Below are 17,131 nucleotides of genomic sequence, written 5' to 3'. Positions count from 1 at the left end.
GTTAAAACATATTTTTGCTATTTAGGAAACAGTGCAAAAACACTGTCCTATTTGATGAAGCTTCCTATCCCAGCACAAAATGTGAAAAATGTTAAAGCATCATGTAATCAAAATCTGGTTTAATACGTGGAATGCAAAATCTATTTTAGTAGCTAAATTAAAGTTCTCTCCTTTTGAGAAAATACATTATCTGCTGCATTTAAAATAAAAAACAAGAGCATTTTAAGGATGGAGACACATACTCTTCATGCTCAGTCTTGTGATTAATCTCACAAAGACCTTGCTTGATAAAGCAGAAAGGAGTCAGACCTTGAAAGACATCATTTTGATGTTTTAAAATGTTTACCAGAAACCTACTGTAGTACGTTCACTGTGACTTGTAAGCTCCTCAAAACTTATGCATCATGAAGCAATTGGCAAATGTCAGCTACATACGTCTTATTCCAGAACATTAAGAATTACTGTTGAGTTACTAATGAAGTCTAGTCCTTTTACAAACAATTGTGTATATAAAAATGCGTACATACAAGTGGATTCACTCTCTGTAGGTCCTGCATGGAAGTAGTCAGTAACAAATCAAAGGTCTTATTAACTTATGATATAAATTCAAATGACATTTTTAATTATATTAACCCCTCACTAATCCCATACCTTAACCTAAATAGAAGCTAAAAATAAAGAAATAGGTGTCTGCAGTCATGATGGAGAGGTCACGAAGTCTATGAACCAAGCAGTCCCAGTGCCCTCAGAGTTAATTTATTCTAAATTTGGGCACAATTCTAACTATCTTTGGTATTTACTTGATCCACAGAGAGGGTGATATCAGAACCCACCCCCATGGGGTGGAGGAACACACAAACACATGCGCTTTAAGATTCTAGTCATGGGGCATCTGGGTGGCTCCTGGTTTCAGCTCAGGTTGTGATTTTGTGGTTTGTTGAGTTCAAACTCCACATCGGGCTCTGTGCTGACAACATAAAGCCTGCTTGGGATTTTCTCTCTGCCCCTCCCCTGCTCATGCTGTCTCTAACTAAATACATAGATAGATAGATAGATAGATAGATAGATAGATAGATAGATAAATGCAAAAAAAAAAAAAAAAAAAGATTCTAGTCATGTACCTCAGTAGCCCGAAGGTCATTACCAGGTCCCTAAAACTATCAACAGAAGAAATGTTATATATTAACATTGACATGACTTCTGCAGACATAAGTTAAGTAAATTATGCACTTCATATAGTTCACCTACTTTTGCACCATTTGGTGCTTAAATGTGACAGCCTTATCTGGAAAATATACTTTTGTAGAACGTTATTTCCCTAATGATGCTGAAAAAATTAAGTACTATTATGATATTTCAGATTATAAAGTAAAATTGCTTTATTTCAACTTCTGAAGAAAACGGTGATGTCCACAGTCAAGGCTCAGTAAATAAATGTTGATAAAGGCTAGCTGAAACGCACACATACACACACACAAACACACACACCACATCACTGTACCCTTGGTACGTGACTGGACCTTACACTTTATTTTTTGTAGATAACTTATGGATAGAAAATTGATTTTTATAACTTTAAGTTTATTTGAGAGAGGGAGAGAGATCGAGCAGAGGACAGGCAGGCTCCACGCTGTCAGTGCAGAGCCCAACACAGGGCTCACAAACCGTGAGATCATGACCTGAGCCAAAATCAAGAGCTGGATGCTTAACAGACCAAGCTACCCAGGCACCCCAGAAGACTGATTTTTAAAATGGCTTTACTATACACACAGTCAGTTGTTCAACTCTCATTGAAAATTAAGGGAATAGCTCCAACTGGTCACCTAATCACTCAACATCTTCATTTGGCCAAATTAGCCACAGCCATAATTAACCTGGGGTAAAAAAAAATATTTAAAATAGTTCAAGAGGACACGGTTTGTAGAATACCTTGCTACATTTTGTTAAGGTAATTTCTTAACATTTTCTGACTTAAGTAAAATGGTAACATTTCTGTTCTAATAATCCTTTCTGTCTGTTAATCCTTTCCTTGACTAATTTCCAGGGAAAAACTACACATATTCTGTGGCAATTCCATTGCCCTTGATTTTACAAACTTACTGGATTGCTCCTGGGGCAGAAAGGATCATGTTCTTGCCCTCTCTTTTCCGCCAGCTCATTTAAGTATTCCGCCATTCTTTCCTTTCGTTTTCTTTTCATCCACATTTGAATTTCTCTTCTCTCCTTCTCAGGTCTTTGTGTTGGTCTACCAGAAGAATGCTGAATTCTGAGAAATTTCACAGTCAGGACATCACTTGATTTTAAATTTTTTATGGATACAAGTAGTATCACAACTAAATACTGTTTCTATGGAAAGACTTTTTAATGTTTACTTATTTATTTTTGAGAAAGAGACAGAGACAGAGAGCGAGTATGAGCAGGGGAGGGGCAGAGAGATAGAGGAGGAGGCTCTCCATTGTCAGCACAGAGCCCCATGTGGGGCTCGAACTCAGAACCGTGATATCATGACCTGAGCAGAAATCAAGAGTTGGACAATTAACCAACTGAGACACCTAGGTGGCCCAAGATATTTTGTTTATTTTTAAGTGACCTCTACACCCAAAATGGGGCTTGAGCTTATAACTCTCAGATCAAGAGTCGTATGTATGCATCACTGACTGAGCCAGCCAGGCACCCCGATTTGGAAAGATTTTGCCCATTCTCAGAAGTAGGATACATTAAGATCTCTATCAGTTTGCTCCATCCTGTTCCCTGAAATCCACTGAAAATGATCTCAGAGCTCACCAACAGCGTCTTCCTCCTGTGGACTTCTCTATAACATTTAATAAACTGGCTTTTATTTTCTGCTTTAAACTCTCTCTTACTTGGGCCATCTTATTTTAACTCTGAAAACACTGTGCAGCTTCCTATGCTGGCTCCTTTCTTCTCTGCTCACGACTTCAATTTAATGTCTTTAAAGGTTCTCTTTTGGGGGACACCTGGGTGGCTCAGTTGGTTGAGAGACCGACTCTTGATTTCGGCTCAGGTCATGATCCCAGGTCGTGGGATCAAACCCCCATCAGGGTTGATGCTAAGCGTGGAGCCTGAACAGGATTCATTCATTCATTCATTCATTCATTCTATTTCCTCCCTCCCTCTCCCTCTCTCCCTTTGCCCTTCTTCCCCACTCTTGCTCTCTCTAAAATAAAGAAAGAAAGAAAAATGATTAAACGTTCTGTTTTGGGCTTCTTCACCCATCATCTATTCCTGGATTATCTCAATCACTTCTAAAACTTATATACAGAGCTGACTTTAAAACAGCTGCCCTTGTGAATCCAGCCTCAAACTCATGCCCATGCCATACTTTCCATGGGCTGGCCTGAGCCAATGACTGAGCACAGCAGGGATGTTATGACCGGCCCATTCCTGCAAGACACAGAACTCCTCTGATGGGCAACTCTGGCTTGACACCTCACCACTGACCCAGCTGAAACTTTCCTGGAACAACACTGTACTCAGATTTTACTTACTCAACCCTCTCCCCTTCCCCCTCCCTCTCTCCTTCACAGGGTTGGATCACAGCTACAATGTGGTCTGATGCTTCCTCTGACTTCTGTGTTTTCCCCCTTTCTCCTCACAGGCTTTCTCCCAATAAATGTCTTGCACATCTAATCTCACGTTGGCTTCTACTTCTCAGATGATACGAACCGACACAAGTAGTACTGAGAGTGGTCCAAGAAACCAGGTGGTGTGAGATAGGGGTATGGGGCAGACTCATCACCCAGCATGGGAGGAGAATGTCCTCCTAGACGGAAGGTGGGTCACAGGTACAAACGATGTGATTTATACTGAACACTTGCTTTTCCTTCTGGAAATCTGGATTCGGTATGTGCCAGGCAGAGGCTGCCTACCCAACCAGCCCCAAAGAAAATCTCTGGGAACTAAGTCTCTAAATGAGCTTCCTTGGTGGACATTGTCTCACATGTGTAGTCACAACCTGTTGCTGGAGGAATTAAGTGTGTCCTGTCGTGACTGCACCGGAAGAGGATACTTGCAAACTTGTGCCTGGTTTCCCTTGGAATTTACTGCATGTGCTTCTCTTGCCGTAATTGTCGTTATGACTCTATGAGAGTTCTGTAAGTCCTCCCAGTCAATCCCTGAACCTAAGGTGAACTGAGCCCCTGCCCTTAAAGAGACAGCACAAGAAACAGCCCTGCATGGAATACAGCATGGAAGCAGCAGTTTGAAAAATACCTGAGGCATAGGGGAGGGAGGTTTATTTACTAATCTCAGAGACTGTGCTGGAGGGGCAAAGATCTTTGGGAGAGTTCAAGAACAAAAGAGCTGGCAGGCACCATCCATCCCCCACCCCCCCAGTCTAGACACAGGGAATCCTGTGGGAACTAGCGCAACACTGACACTCCCTTTCTAACATGCTAACGGTGCACCCACCCCCATGTTTTCCTGTGGACCCTTACCCTCCAGCCAGGACTCGACTCCAGCTGTCCTCCAATGGCAAACCCACACAAATCATGATAACGGCACACGTCCTGCCCCAACGCTGTCCTGTGGACTCACCCCCACCGATATGCTCTCGGTCACAGCCCATCCAAAACTGCCACAAGCCTGGCAATACAAGCAGCCCCAACAGGAGCCAACACCACAGTGACTCTTGCCCCAGGGAGAAGGAAAGATAACCACACGCAACACTCAGACTGTGGTACCAGCAGTGGACGTGGGGTAGACATCTCGGTTGACTGCAGGGCCCGCCGACATAAAAAGCTTCTCAGGGGGCAGGACAGGGAACGTGCCCTGCTGTTCGGTGCTACTGCATCTCTGGCAAACACCTGGGAGTGACTCAACTCAAGCCCAAGGCAGCCCCAGACTGGCCCACTTACAACACAGGAATCAAACCCTGTCCCCAGCAGGCAAAGAGAGCCAATGCAGACAACAGACTGAAGGGAAAAGTGGCTCAGCCACAATAACAGGGCACATGCGACACACAGAGGAGATACCCTGAAGTGCCAGGTTCTGGTGAAGAGGGAACACTGCACTGCAGGGCAATACAGGACCACTTCTTCATAAGGCCACTACTTGCAAGAGCAGGAGACATAGATGACTTCCCTAACACACAGAAACAGTTACAGAGAGTTAGACAAAATGAGGAGACAGAGGAATATGTCCCAAATGAAAGAATAGGACAAAAACTGCAGAAAGAGACCTAAGCAAAACAGACATAAGTAATATGTTTAACAGAGAACTTAAAGTAATGGTCATATAGTTACTCACTGAAAAAAGAGTGAAGGACACCAATGAGACCCTTAACAAAGAGATAGAAAACACAAAAAGAACCAGAGATGAGAAATCAATAACTGAAATTAAAAATAAACTGGATGGAATGAATAATAGACGAGAGGAAGTAGAGAAATGGATCAGCAACCTGGAGGACAGAGTAATAGAAAGCAATCAAGCTGAACAGGTGAGAGAAAAAAAATAATACAAAATGAAACCAGTGTCAGGGTCTCAGCAACACCATCAAGTCTAATAGCATTTTCATTATAGGGATCCCAGAAGGAGAAGACAGAGAAAAGGGGACCGAAATTTTATTTCAAGAAAATAATACCTGAAAACTTCCTGAATCTGGGGAGGGAAACAAATACAGATCCAGTAGGCACAGAGATACCCCAACAAAATCAACCCAAGGAGGTCCACACCAAGACACATAATAATTAAAATGGCAAAAAATGACAGAGAATTTTAAAAGCAGCAAGAGATAAGAAAACAGTTACATACAAGGGAAACCTCATAAGGCAATCAGCTGATTTTTCAGCAGAAAATTTTCGGGTCAGAAAAGGAGTGTCATGATCTATTCAAAGTGCTGAAAGGAAAAAATCTGCAGCCAAGAATACTTTATCCAGCAAGGCTATCATTAGCAATAGAAGGAGAGATAAAGAGCTTCCTAGGCAAAAGCTAAAAGAATTCATGACCACTAAAACTCCCTATAAGAAATGTCAAACGAGACTCTTTGAGTGGAAACAAACAAACAAACAAAAATCATAAGTACAAGTAAGAAAAGCAGGCAACACAAAAGTAATAAAAATACATATATGTATAAAAATTAGTCAAGGAACTCACAAAAAGAAGGATGTAAAGTATGACACAATGTACCTAAAATATTGGGGGTGGGGAGAAGAGTAAAGAATGGGTTCAAACTTAAGCAACCATCAACTTCATATAGACTGCTATATGAATAAGATGTTATATACAGACTAATAAGCACAAATCAAAAACCAGTAATACTTTTGTAAAAAACAAGGAGAAAGGAATCCAAGTATATCACTAAAGAAAGCTAGCACACCATGAGAAAAGAGAGCAAGAGAAGAAAGGAACAGAAAAGTACAAACACAACCATAAAACAATCGACAAAATGGCAATAAGTACATACCTATCAATAACTACTTGGAATGTAAATGGACTTAATGCTCCAATCAAAAAATACAGGGTGCTAGAATGGATAAAAAGCAAGACCCATCTATATGAGACTATAAGAGACTCATTTCAGGCCTAAGCAGATTGAAAATTAAGGGATGGAGAAACATTTACCATGCAAATGGAAGTAAGAAGAAAGCTGGGGTAGCAATACTTATATTGGACAAAATAGACTTTAAAACAAAGATTATAGTAGCACCTGAGTGACTCAATCAGTTAAGCATCTGACTCCTGACTTCGGCTCAGGTCATGATCTCATGGTTAGCCCCGGTTTGGCTCTGTACTGACAGCATGGAGCCTGCTTGGAATTCTCTCTCTCTCTTTCTCTCTGCTCCTCTCCTTCTCACATGCTGTCTCTCTTAAAATAAATAAATAAACATTTTTTAAAAAGACTGTAGGGGCATCTGGGTGGCTCAGTCAGTTAAGCACCTGACTTTGGCTCAGGTCATGATCTCGTGGTTTGTGGGTTTGAGCCCAGCGTCAGGCTCTGTGATGACAGCACAGAGCCTGGAGCCTGCTTCAGATTCTGTCTCACCTCGCTCTGCCCCTCCCCAACTAGCACTCTGTCTCTGTGTCTCAAAAATGAATAAATGTTAAAAAAAAAAAAAGTACTGTAACAAGAGACAAAGAAGGTCACTACATAATCATAAAGGGAAGAATCCTTTTATAGGAAGAAGGGAAGGGAGGGAGATATAACAATTGTAAATATTTATGCATCCAACACGAATGCACCCAAATACATAAAGCATCTAATAACAAACATAAAGGAAGTAATTGATACTAATACAATAATAGTAGGGGACTTTAGTGGATAGATCATCCAACCAGAAAATCAACAAAGAAACAGTGACTCTGAAAGACACATTGGATCCAGATGGATCTAACAGATATATTCAAAACATCCCATCCTAAAACAGAATACACATTCTTTTCAAGTACACATGGAACATTCTACAGGATATATCACATATTAGGCCACAAAAGAAGTCTTAAATTCAAAAAGATCAAAGTTATACCATGCATCTTTTCTGACCACAGTGTTATGAAACTAGAAATAAACTACAAGAAAAAATCTGGAAAGAGCATAAATACATAGAAGTTAAAAAATATGCTTTCAAACAACAAATGAGTCAACCAAGAAATCAAAGAGGAAATTAAAAAATACATAGAGATATATGAAAATGAAAACACGATGGTGAAAAATCTTTGGGATACAGCACAAGTTATTCCGAGATGAAAGTTTACAGCAATACAAGCCTATCTCAAAAAGCAAAAAAAATCTCAAATAAACAATTAACCTTAGGAGCTAGAAAAAGGAGAACAAACAAAACCCAAACCTAGTAGAAGAAAAGAAATAATAAAGATTGGAGTACAGATAAATGAAATAGGAACTAAAAAACCAACAGAACAGATCAATGAAACCAGAAGCTGGCTCTTTGAAAATATCAACAAAATAGATAAGCCTTTAGCCAGACCCAACCAAAAAAAAAAAAAAAAAAAAAAAAAAAAAAAAAGAAAGAAAGAAAGAAAGAAAAAGAAGAGAAAAGAAAAGAAAAAAACAGAAGACTCAAACAAAATCAGAAATGAAAGAGGAGAAATAACAAATAACAACCAACACCATAGAAATAGAAAGGATTGTAAGAGAATATAATAGAAAAATATATGCCAACAAATTGGACAATCTAGAAGAAATGGAAAAATTCTGAGAAACAACCTCCCAAAACTGAGGTAGGAACCACCAGAAAATTTGAACAGATTAATTACCAGCAATTAAATTGAATCAATAATCAAAAAACCTCCCAAAAAATGTCCAGGACCAGACGGCTTCACAGCTGAATTCAACCAAACATGTAGAGAAGAGTTAACATCTATGCTTCTCAAACTATTCCAAAAATAGAAGAGGAAGGAAAGCTTCCAAATTAATTCTATGAGGCCAGCATTACCTTGATACCAAAACCAGAGAAAGACACTACAAAAAAAGCGAACTATAGGCCAATTATCTCTGATGAACACAAATGAAAAAATCCTAAACAAAATATTAGCAAACCAAATCCAACAATACGTTAAAAATATCATTCACCAGGGGCGCCTGGGTGGCTCAGTCGGTTGAGCGTCCGACTTCAGCTCAGGTCACGATCTCACGGTTCGTGAGTTCGAGCCCCGCGTCGGGCTCTGGGCTGATGGCTCAGAGCCTGGAGCCTGCTTCCCATTCTGTGTCTCCCTCTCTCTCTGCCCCTCCCCCGTTCATGCTCTGTCTCTCTCTGTCTCAAAAATAAACATTAAAAAAAATTAAAAAAAAAAATCATTCACCATGATTAAGTGGGACTTATTTCAGTATGCAAGTGTGGTTCAATATTTGCAAATCAATCAACATGATACATCACATCAACACGAGAAAGGATAAAAACCATATGATCATTTCAACAGATGCAGAAAAAAACATTTGACAAAGTACATCTATTCATGATATAAACCTTCAACAAAGCAGGTAATTTAGAGGGAGCATACCTCAACATAATAAAGGTCATATATGAAAAACACACAGCTAACATCATACTGAATGGTAAAAAACTTGAGAGCTTTTCACCTAATATCAAGAACAAGACAAGATGTCCACTCTCACCACTGTAATTCACTTCACAGTACTGGAAGTCGTAGCCACACAACCATACAAGAAAAAAGAATAAACGGCATCCAGATTGGTAAGGAAGAAATAAAACTTTCACTATTTGCAGGTGACCTGATCCTATACATAGAAAACCCTAAAGACTCCAACAAAAACTACTAAAACTGATCATTGAATTCACTAAGGTTGCAGGACACAAAATCAATATAAAGAAATTCACTGCATTTGTATACACTAACAATGAAGCAGCAGAAAGAAAAATTAAGAAAATAATCCCATTTACAATTGCACCAAAAATAATAAAATAACTGAGAATAAACCTAACTGAGGAGGTGAAAGATATGTATTCTGAAAACCATAAAACACTGATGAAAGAAATTAAAGATGACAAAAACAAATGAAAAGATATTCCATGTTCATGGATTGGGAGAGCAAATACCATTAAAATGTCCCTATTACCCAAAGCAATCTATAGATTTAATGCGATCCCTATCAAAATACCAACAGCATTTTCACAGACAGAACTAGAACAAATAACCCCACAATGTGTATGGAGAACAAAAGTGGAGGTGTCACAATCCCAGATTTGAAGATATACTACCAACCTGCACTAAACTTGTTTTGCACAAGTACAAAAACAGACACAAAGCACACGGGAACAGAATAGGGAGCCTGGAAATAAACACACTATTATATAGTCAATTAGTCTGCAACACAGAAGGAAAGAATATGCAATGGAAAAGACAGTCTCTTCAACAAATTGTGCTGGGAAAACTGGACAGCGACATGCAAAAGAATGAAACTGAACCACTTTCTTACACCATACAAAAAAATTAAACTCAAAATGGATTAAGGACCCAAATGTGAGACCTGAAACTACAAAAATCCTAGAGGAGAGCACAGGCCATAATTTCTCTGACATCAGCCATAGCAACATTTTTCTAGATATGTTTCCTGAGGCAAGAAAAACAAAAAGAAAAACAAACTATTAGGACTACATTGAAATACAAAGCTTCTGCACAACAAAGGAAACAATCAACGAAACTAAAAGATAACATACTGAATGGGAGAAGATATTTGCAAATGACATATCTGATAAAGGGTTAGTATCCAAAGTATGTAAAGAACTTACACAACTCAACACCAAATAAACCAAATATCCAATTAAAAAATGGGCAGAAGACATGAACAGACATTTCTCCAAAGAAACAGATGGCAAGCAGACACACGAAAAGATGCTCAACATCACTCATCATCAGGCAAGTACAAATCAAAACCACATTATGATATCACCTTACCCCTGTCAGAGTAGGCTAAAATAAAAAAACACAGAAAATAACAAGTGTTGACAAGGATGTGGAGAAAAAGGAACCTTCATACACTGCTGGTAGGAATGCAAACTGGTGCAGCCACTGTGGAAAACAGTATGGAAGTTCTTCAAAAAATTAAAAATAGAACTATCCTATGCTCCAATAAGTCTACTACTAGGTATTTATCCAAAGAATACAAAAATTCAAAGGGATATATGCACCCCTATGTTTACTGCAGCATTATTTACAATAGCCAAATTAAGGAAGCAGCCCAAGTGTCCATCAATAGATGAATGGATAAAGAAGTATCCACCAACAGATGAATGGATGTGTGTATATATACACATATACGTACACACACATATACATAGAGTAGAATATTAGCCATAAAAAAAAGAAGAAAATCTTGCCATTTACAACAATATGGATGGAGCTAGAGAGTATAATGCTAAGTGAAGTAAGTCAGAGAAAGACAAATACCCTATGTTTTCACTCATATGTGGAATTTCAGAAAAACAAATGAACAAAGAAAGAAAAAAAAAGAGACAAGCCAAAAAACAGACTCTCAACTATAAAACAAACTGATGGTTACCGGAGGGGAGGTGGGTGGGGGATGGGTGAAAAGAAGTGATGGGGATTAAGAGTACATTTGTCTCGATGAGCACTGAGTAATGTAGAGAATTGCTGGATCACTGTATTGTATGTCCAAAACTAGCACTCACTGTTACTATAATGAAATTTTTAGAAACATCAAAATAAATAAATTAAAATATAATAATGACAACAAAAATAAAGTGATGAGACCTTGGGAAAACTCAGAGGATACAGATGTGCTGCTGTATTAAATACACAAGTCTGTCTACTGTTGGGAAAGGGAAGGAGTGACACACAAACATCACATTAAAATATGGCAAATTTTGCGGATACCTGTGTGGCTCAGTCAGCTGAGCCACCAACTCCTGATTTCAGCTCAGGTCATGATATCATGGTCTGTGGTCTCAGGTCATGATATCATGGTCTCTGCACTGGCAGCGTGGAGCCTGCTTCAGATTCTCTCTCGCCCTCTCCCTCTGACCCTCCCCCACTCATGCTTGCTTGCTCTCTCTCTCAAAAATAAACATTAAAAAAATTAAAAATAAAATAAAATATGACTAATTTTGAACCATATTCTCGAACCATAAACATTTTAAATGGGTTAAAAATGAATTATTCAATTATTACCTGGAGATAGTCTTAGCTTGTTGTTCTGTTAAACCGAGCTCTTCACTGGAAACTCCATCTTTTGTTGTAAGGTCCTCAATAATGTCGGCAATATCAGTCAATCCAGTCATCTGGAGTGGGTCTACTGAAATACTTCATTTTCAAATGCAATTTGGGAAATATAAGTCAGTATCTACAACTTAATTACATTAATCAGAAATGAACATGTAAAGTTTAAAAAATGAACATGTAAAACTATGCCTTCCAAGAGCATAAACAAACACCAAAATCATAAACCTAGAACTAATGTTCCTTCTACTTTCCAGTAATCCTCAGTGCAAAAGTCTAATCATTAATAACTGGTGACTTCTTAGGGGCTCTTAAAAAAGTGAACATAAGGCTCAGGAGATCAGTTCTACCCGTCCTGCCTGCTGAATATATAGGCAGTTAAAGAAATGTAGCAAATGCAGTCTATTATATTCTAATCCCTTATGCTAAAACAGTAAAGGATGTAATATAGTAAACCTCAGCTGCTTAAAACATTCCATTGTCAGTGAAAATCAATTATATTTCTAGAGTCCATGAAAACATATGTAGTGCAGCAGCTCACATACACATGAACAACAAAGTTTTCCACTCAGTTTATGCCCAACTTCAAGTAAAATTGTGAATTAATTCTTAAGATACTTACCTCTCAAATAACTCATCACTGTTATTCACACCTAAAAAAAGAAACATTACTAATAAAAATTTTAGGTCAGTTATCTTTTTGCTTTCATCTATTAATCTGATTTAGAAATTATATAACCAGAAATTGAAATATATTTAAACCTCCAAATAGGTTTAAAGATACGTATGTGTAGTATTTTTATCCTCCTCTTGAATAAGCTATTTGGTAGTGAATACTCTCTGCATTTTCAGATTATTACTTTTCTATCCAGAGTACTCGGAATAATATACTTTAGGAAGTACAGTCCTTTGCTTACTACACAGTTTAAAATACTGAAGTGCAATTTACTAAAACAAAAAACAAAAAAGCTCTGGTGATCTAAAAGTAGTACATTTGGGAGAATATCCAATTTTTTAAGATGTTTTATTTTTGAGGGGCGCCTGGGTGGCTCAGTCGGTTAAGCATCCGACTTCAGCTCAGGTCACGATCTCGCGGTCCGTTAGTTTGAGCCCTGCGTCAGGCTCTGGGCTGATGGCTCAGAGCCTGGAGCCTGTTTCCGATTCTGTGTCTCCCTCTCTCTCTGCCCCTCCCCCGTTCATGCTCTGTCTCTGTCTCAAAAATAAGTAAACGTTAAAAAAAATTTTTTTTAAATGTTTTATTTTTGAGAGAGAGAAAGTGAGGAGGGGTGGGGGGGGGGGGGACCAGAGGATCCCAATGCAGGGCTCAAACTCCTGAACCATGAGATCATAACTATAAATTTCTTTTCTGATTCCTTTTATCAAAGGGCAGAAAAGTGTTATATCCAAATAAATACCTTTTCATAGTAGTTACACAGGATGATTTGATCCTTAGTTCATTTTCAAACCAGTTTTGGAACTCTTCTATGGGACTGCCTTCATAATTTACTGAACACACAGATCAGCTTTATTCCTTGAAAATCACAATTCCTTTTTTTTTTTTTTTTAATTCCAAACAGTGACTCTCAGCCTGATTATCTACCTCATTTCTCAGAAATGCCTCTGGAAATCTTGTAGCTATTTCCAAAAATTAAATCTGCTTTCAGTGAGTAAATTATTTGCCACCGTTAAGATCAATCACAAGAAGGGCACCTGGATGGCTCAGTCGTTAAGCATCCAACTCTTGATTTCAGCTTAGGTCATGATCTTGCAGTTTGTAGAGTTCGAGTCCTGCATCGGGCTCTCTGCTATAAGCACGGAGCCCATTTTGGATCCTCTGTTCTCCCCCCACCCACCCCGCCCCATTCCCCACTTGTGCTCTCTCTCTCACAAATAAATTTTTTTACAAAACCCACAAGAATGTGCTAAGAAACAGAAGTCAATTTCAAAGGAGAAAATCTAAGCTGGTTTTGAGCATTAGAAGTAAGAGAGTGACTATCCATCCTTCTAAGATGCCAACTTTGGAAGAGAAAACACCCATTAGGGCGTCTAAATTCTGTACTCTAAAAAATAATTTGGTTTCCTTTTTAATTTACATTAGATATTGAATACTAGAGAAAAACATTTTAATTATCCATCTTTATATGTATTATGCCATTTACTGACATTTCTCCTTTCTTCTCTCACTTCCTAACTTAAGAAGCTATTACAATCCTGAATGAATCACCTCCCCAACCTGGTACTTTCCATCTCACTTTTCCTACTTTCTTTTCTTCTTCCTTTAAACATTAAAGATTTTGTCCTTATCCCCATCTTGAAATGATCTTTGACTTCATTTCTCTTATCTTATTTTTCTACTTCCTTTTAATATCAGAATTCTTAAGTAGTCTATACTTACAGCTTCTTGAGCCTATCTCTATCCCCAGCCAGCTTTCTTCTACTCTTCGTATTTATATTGAAAGTACCCAATGTCCTTAACAAATTCAATCTTTATTCTTGACTTTATGGATTCTTGTGAAACTGTTAGCCACTTACTACTTCTTGAAAATCCCTCACCAGAGTCTACTTGTCCATGTCCCTCACTGGGAGGCTCCCCTTACTCTCTACAGGGTGACATTTCACAGGTTGCTCTTTGGCATTTTCCCTTTTTCCATATTGCTTGGTGATAACAGATGCACTAATTCTTAACTATATAATTATATAAAAGGCTCTTACATCTGTTTTTCAGGCTTAAACCTCTCATCAAGTTCCACTTCCTATAAAAAACTGGATCCTAAATATGGCCATTTATATACCCCAGCATCACCTTCAACTATTACATTTGGTCTACAGGTGCTCTCGAATTTGACATCAGAGCTAGGATATCCTCATTCCTATAGTCTAACAACACAAAGTAGCCATTCATTTTCTCCTTCTCTTTTATCCACTTAGTGACAGCAGTTGCCTATTCAGAATGTCTCTCGCTTTCTCACACACTGCCCAGGTTCTCACTGTTTCACAGGCCAGATGAATTTAACAGCTCACCAAAGGATCTCTGCCTCCATTCTAGTCTTTCTCAAAACCCCCTCATTATACTTCTCTGCTCAGAATTCTCCAGTGATTCCCTGGGATAAAATGGAGTTTATGCTTCTCACATACAGTCAGAACTCTCTGCAACCTCCTTAACGCCATTTGTCAACTCTCCCCTGTAAGTGGGGAGAGAAAAGCTGCCGATGACGGAGACCCTAGAGGAATCAGGTTCGCAGCTCGGTGCTTTATATACAATAGTCAATCTTCACAACAACCTGGTGAAGCAGAAATGATTGTCTCCCTGTGATGACTAAAACACAAATGGAATCTACAAAGAACTTAGAGAAAAAAATTACAGGACTTAAAGCCAGATTCTTAATAGTTTTATTTAAATAACAGCAATGTCATTTAAAAATACCATCTTTGGGGTGCCTGGGTGGCGCAGTCGGCTAAGCGTCCGACTTCAGCCAGGTCACGATCTCGCGGTCCGTGAGTTCGAGCCCCGCGTCGGGCTCTGGGCTGATGGCTCAGAGCCTGGAGCCTGCTTCCGATTCTGTGTCTCCCTCTCTCTCTGCCCCTCCCCCGTTCATGCTCTGTCTCTCTCTGTCCCAAAAATAAATAAACGTTGAAAAAAAAAAATTTAAAAAAAAAAATAATAAAATAAATAAATAAAAATAAAAATACCATCTTTGGGGAGCCTGGGTGGCTCAGCTGATTGAGCTTTTGATTCTTGATTTCGGCTCAGGTCATGATCTCATGGCTCATGGGTTCAAGCCCCATGTCAGGCTCTGTGCTGACAGCATGGAGCCTGCTTGGGATTCTCTGTCTCACTCTCCCTGTGCCCTTCCCCAACTCTCTCTCTCTCAAAATAAATAAATAAACCTTACACAACAGTTTTTTTAAATAGCATTTTTACTGCTTATATTAACTTTAAAAATGATAAAATATACTATAAACCCTCAGTAAATTCATCATTTTTGACCATCAATAGCTAAGGGCTAAAAAATATATATTTCAAAGCCACTATCAGTAGCCCAAGTGTTATATTTAGTATGACCTATTATTCATATGACAAAATGTATTTGTTAGCGCTAAACAATAGCATTTTAACTGCCAGCTCCAAATGAAACAGAAAAATAGCACTAAACTTTTCTAAGTCTCAATATCCTCCACTGTAAAATGGGGACAATAATGGCATCTACCTCACAGGTTAGGCTTACACCAGGGTCAATGCATGTAACACAGCAATATCGGGGACCCAGCAGAGGCTCAATACACTACAGCTGTTGTTTTGTTTTCATAATTAAAACTCAAGGTTCTCAATGTTGGCAGAGTTTGAATTTCTCAATTTTTGTAAAAATCAGATAGTACAGTAATTCCAGTTGCTATACACTTAACATTTTATTAAAATAACTTGTAGATATCTAATCATACATTATGTCTTATTAGAGATATATCCTTACAATATCTAATGAAGATGACAATACAGTTCTTCAATAAATGGTACAAATTGTAACTTCCCTTGCCCCGAAATTTATAAATATTGCAAAATGGCTTCACAAATCCTTCACAACTGTGTTCCCAGTAAACACTCTTCAGCAATAGTGTATTGGAAGATAAAAGTGTAAACAAAAAAAGGGAAGAACAATACCAGGAGAAGTTGTACTCTGGCCACTGAAAAGGCTGACCGCTGAATCAGCAGAAGGAAATACACAGGTTTTCTGACTACAATGAGTTTCTGTTACTGAAAATTCAGCTTCTGAAATCTCCTCTTTGTCACTTTGATCCTCCTCATTCCTATGAGTCAGGAAATGTGCTAATCCAAAGGAAAATAGTAGAAGAAAGAAAGCACAGGGAAAAAAGATACAACACTTAGTTAACCCTTTTACATGGCAACAGATAGAAGTTTACAACATATTATTTTGATAACTTTCCACTATATAATGATATAATTGAATATATTTAAAACTTAACCTCTCTCATAGTAAAAAAAATTATGCTTATTATTTTTTTTAAAAAATTAAGTTTAGGGGCGCCTGGGTGGCACAGTCGGTTAAGCGTCCGACTTCAGCCAGGTCACGATCTCGCGGTCCGTGAGTTCGAGCCCCGCGTCAGGCTCTGGGCTGATGGCTCAGAGCCTGGAGCCTGTTTCCGATTCTGTGTCTCCCTCTCTCTCTGCCCCTCCCCCGTTCATGCTCTGTCTCTCTCTGTCCCAAAAATAAATAAACGTTGAAAAAAAAAAATTAAGTTTATTATTTTTTTAAAGTTTATTTATTTTGAGAGAGAGCAAAAGAGAGGAAGGAGGGAAAGAGAATGTGAGCAGGGAATGGGCAGAGAGAGGGTGTGAGAGAGAATCCCAAGCAGGCTCTGTGTTGTCAGAGCAGAGCCTGTTGCAGGACTTGAACTCACGAACCATGAGATCATGGCCTGCACTGAAATCAAGAACTGGACA

General features: G+C 38.6%; 1 protein-coding gene across 11 annotated transcripts in view; it reads right to left on the bottom strand.

Annotated features, from left to right (window-relative positions):
• The window catches only part of CPLANE1 (ciliogenesis and planar polarity effector complex subunit 1), a 149,477-nt gene that overhangs the window by 18,183 nt on the left and 114,163 nt on the right, over window positions 1-17,131 (bottom strand). For 9 of the 11 annotated variants that reach the window (XM_045439900.1, XM_045439895.1, XM_045439934.1 and 6 more), the window contains 4 exons: window positions 16,331-16,495; window positions 12,296-12,326; window positions 11,626-11,757; window positions 2,101-2,266 (listed from right to left, as the gene is read on the bottom strand). In XM_045439900.1, coding sequence (XP_045295856.1) covers window positions 2,101-2,266; window positions 11,626-11,757; window positions 12,296-12,326; window positions 16,331-16,495 — 494 coding nt within the window. The remainder of the gene's footprint in view (window positions 1-2,100; window positions 2,267-11,625; window positions 11,758-12,295; window positions 12,327-16,330; window positions 16,496-17,131) is intronic. The other 2 variants (XM_045439954.1, XM_045439964.1) reach the window with 2 other exon arrangements.

Source organism: Leopardus geoffroyi, chromosome A1, assembly GCF_018350155.1.
Source record: "Leopardus geoffroyi isolate Oge1 chromosome A1, O.geoffroyi_Oge1_pat1.0, whole genome shotgun sequence".
NCBI classification, from domain to species: domain Eukaryota; kingdom Metazoa; phylum Chordata; class Mammalia; order Carnivora; family Felidae; genus Leopardus; species Leopardus geoffroyi.
Note: the sequence above shows the minus strand (reverse complement) of the source record. Positions and strands in the feature narration are given on the sequence as shown.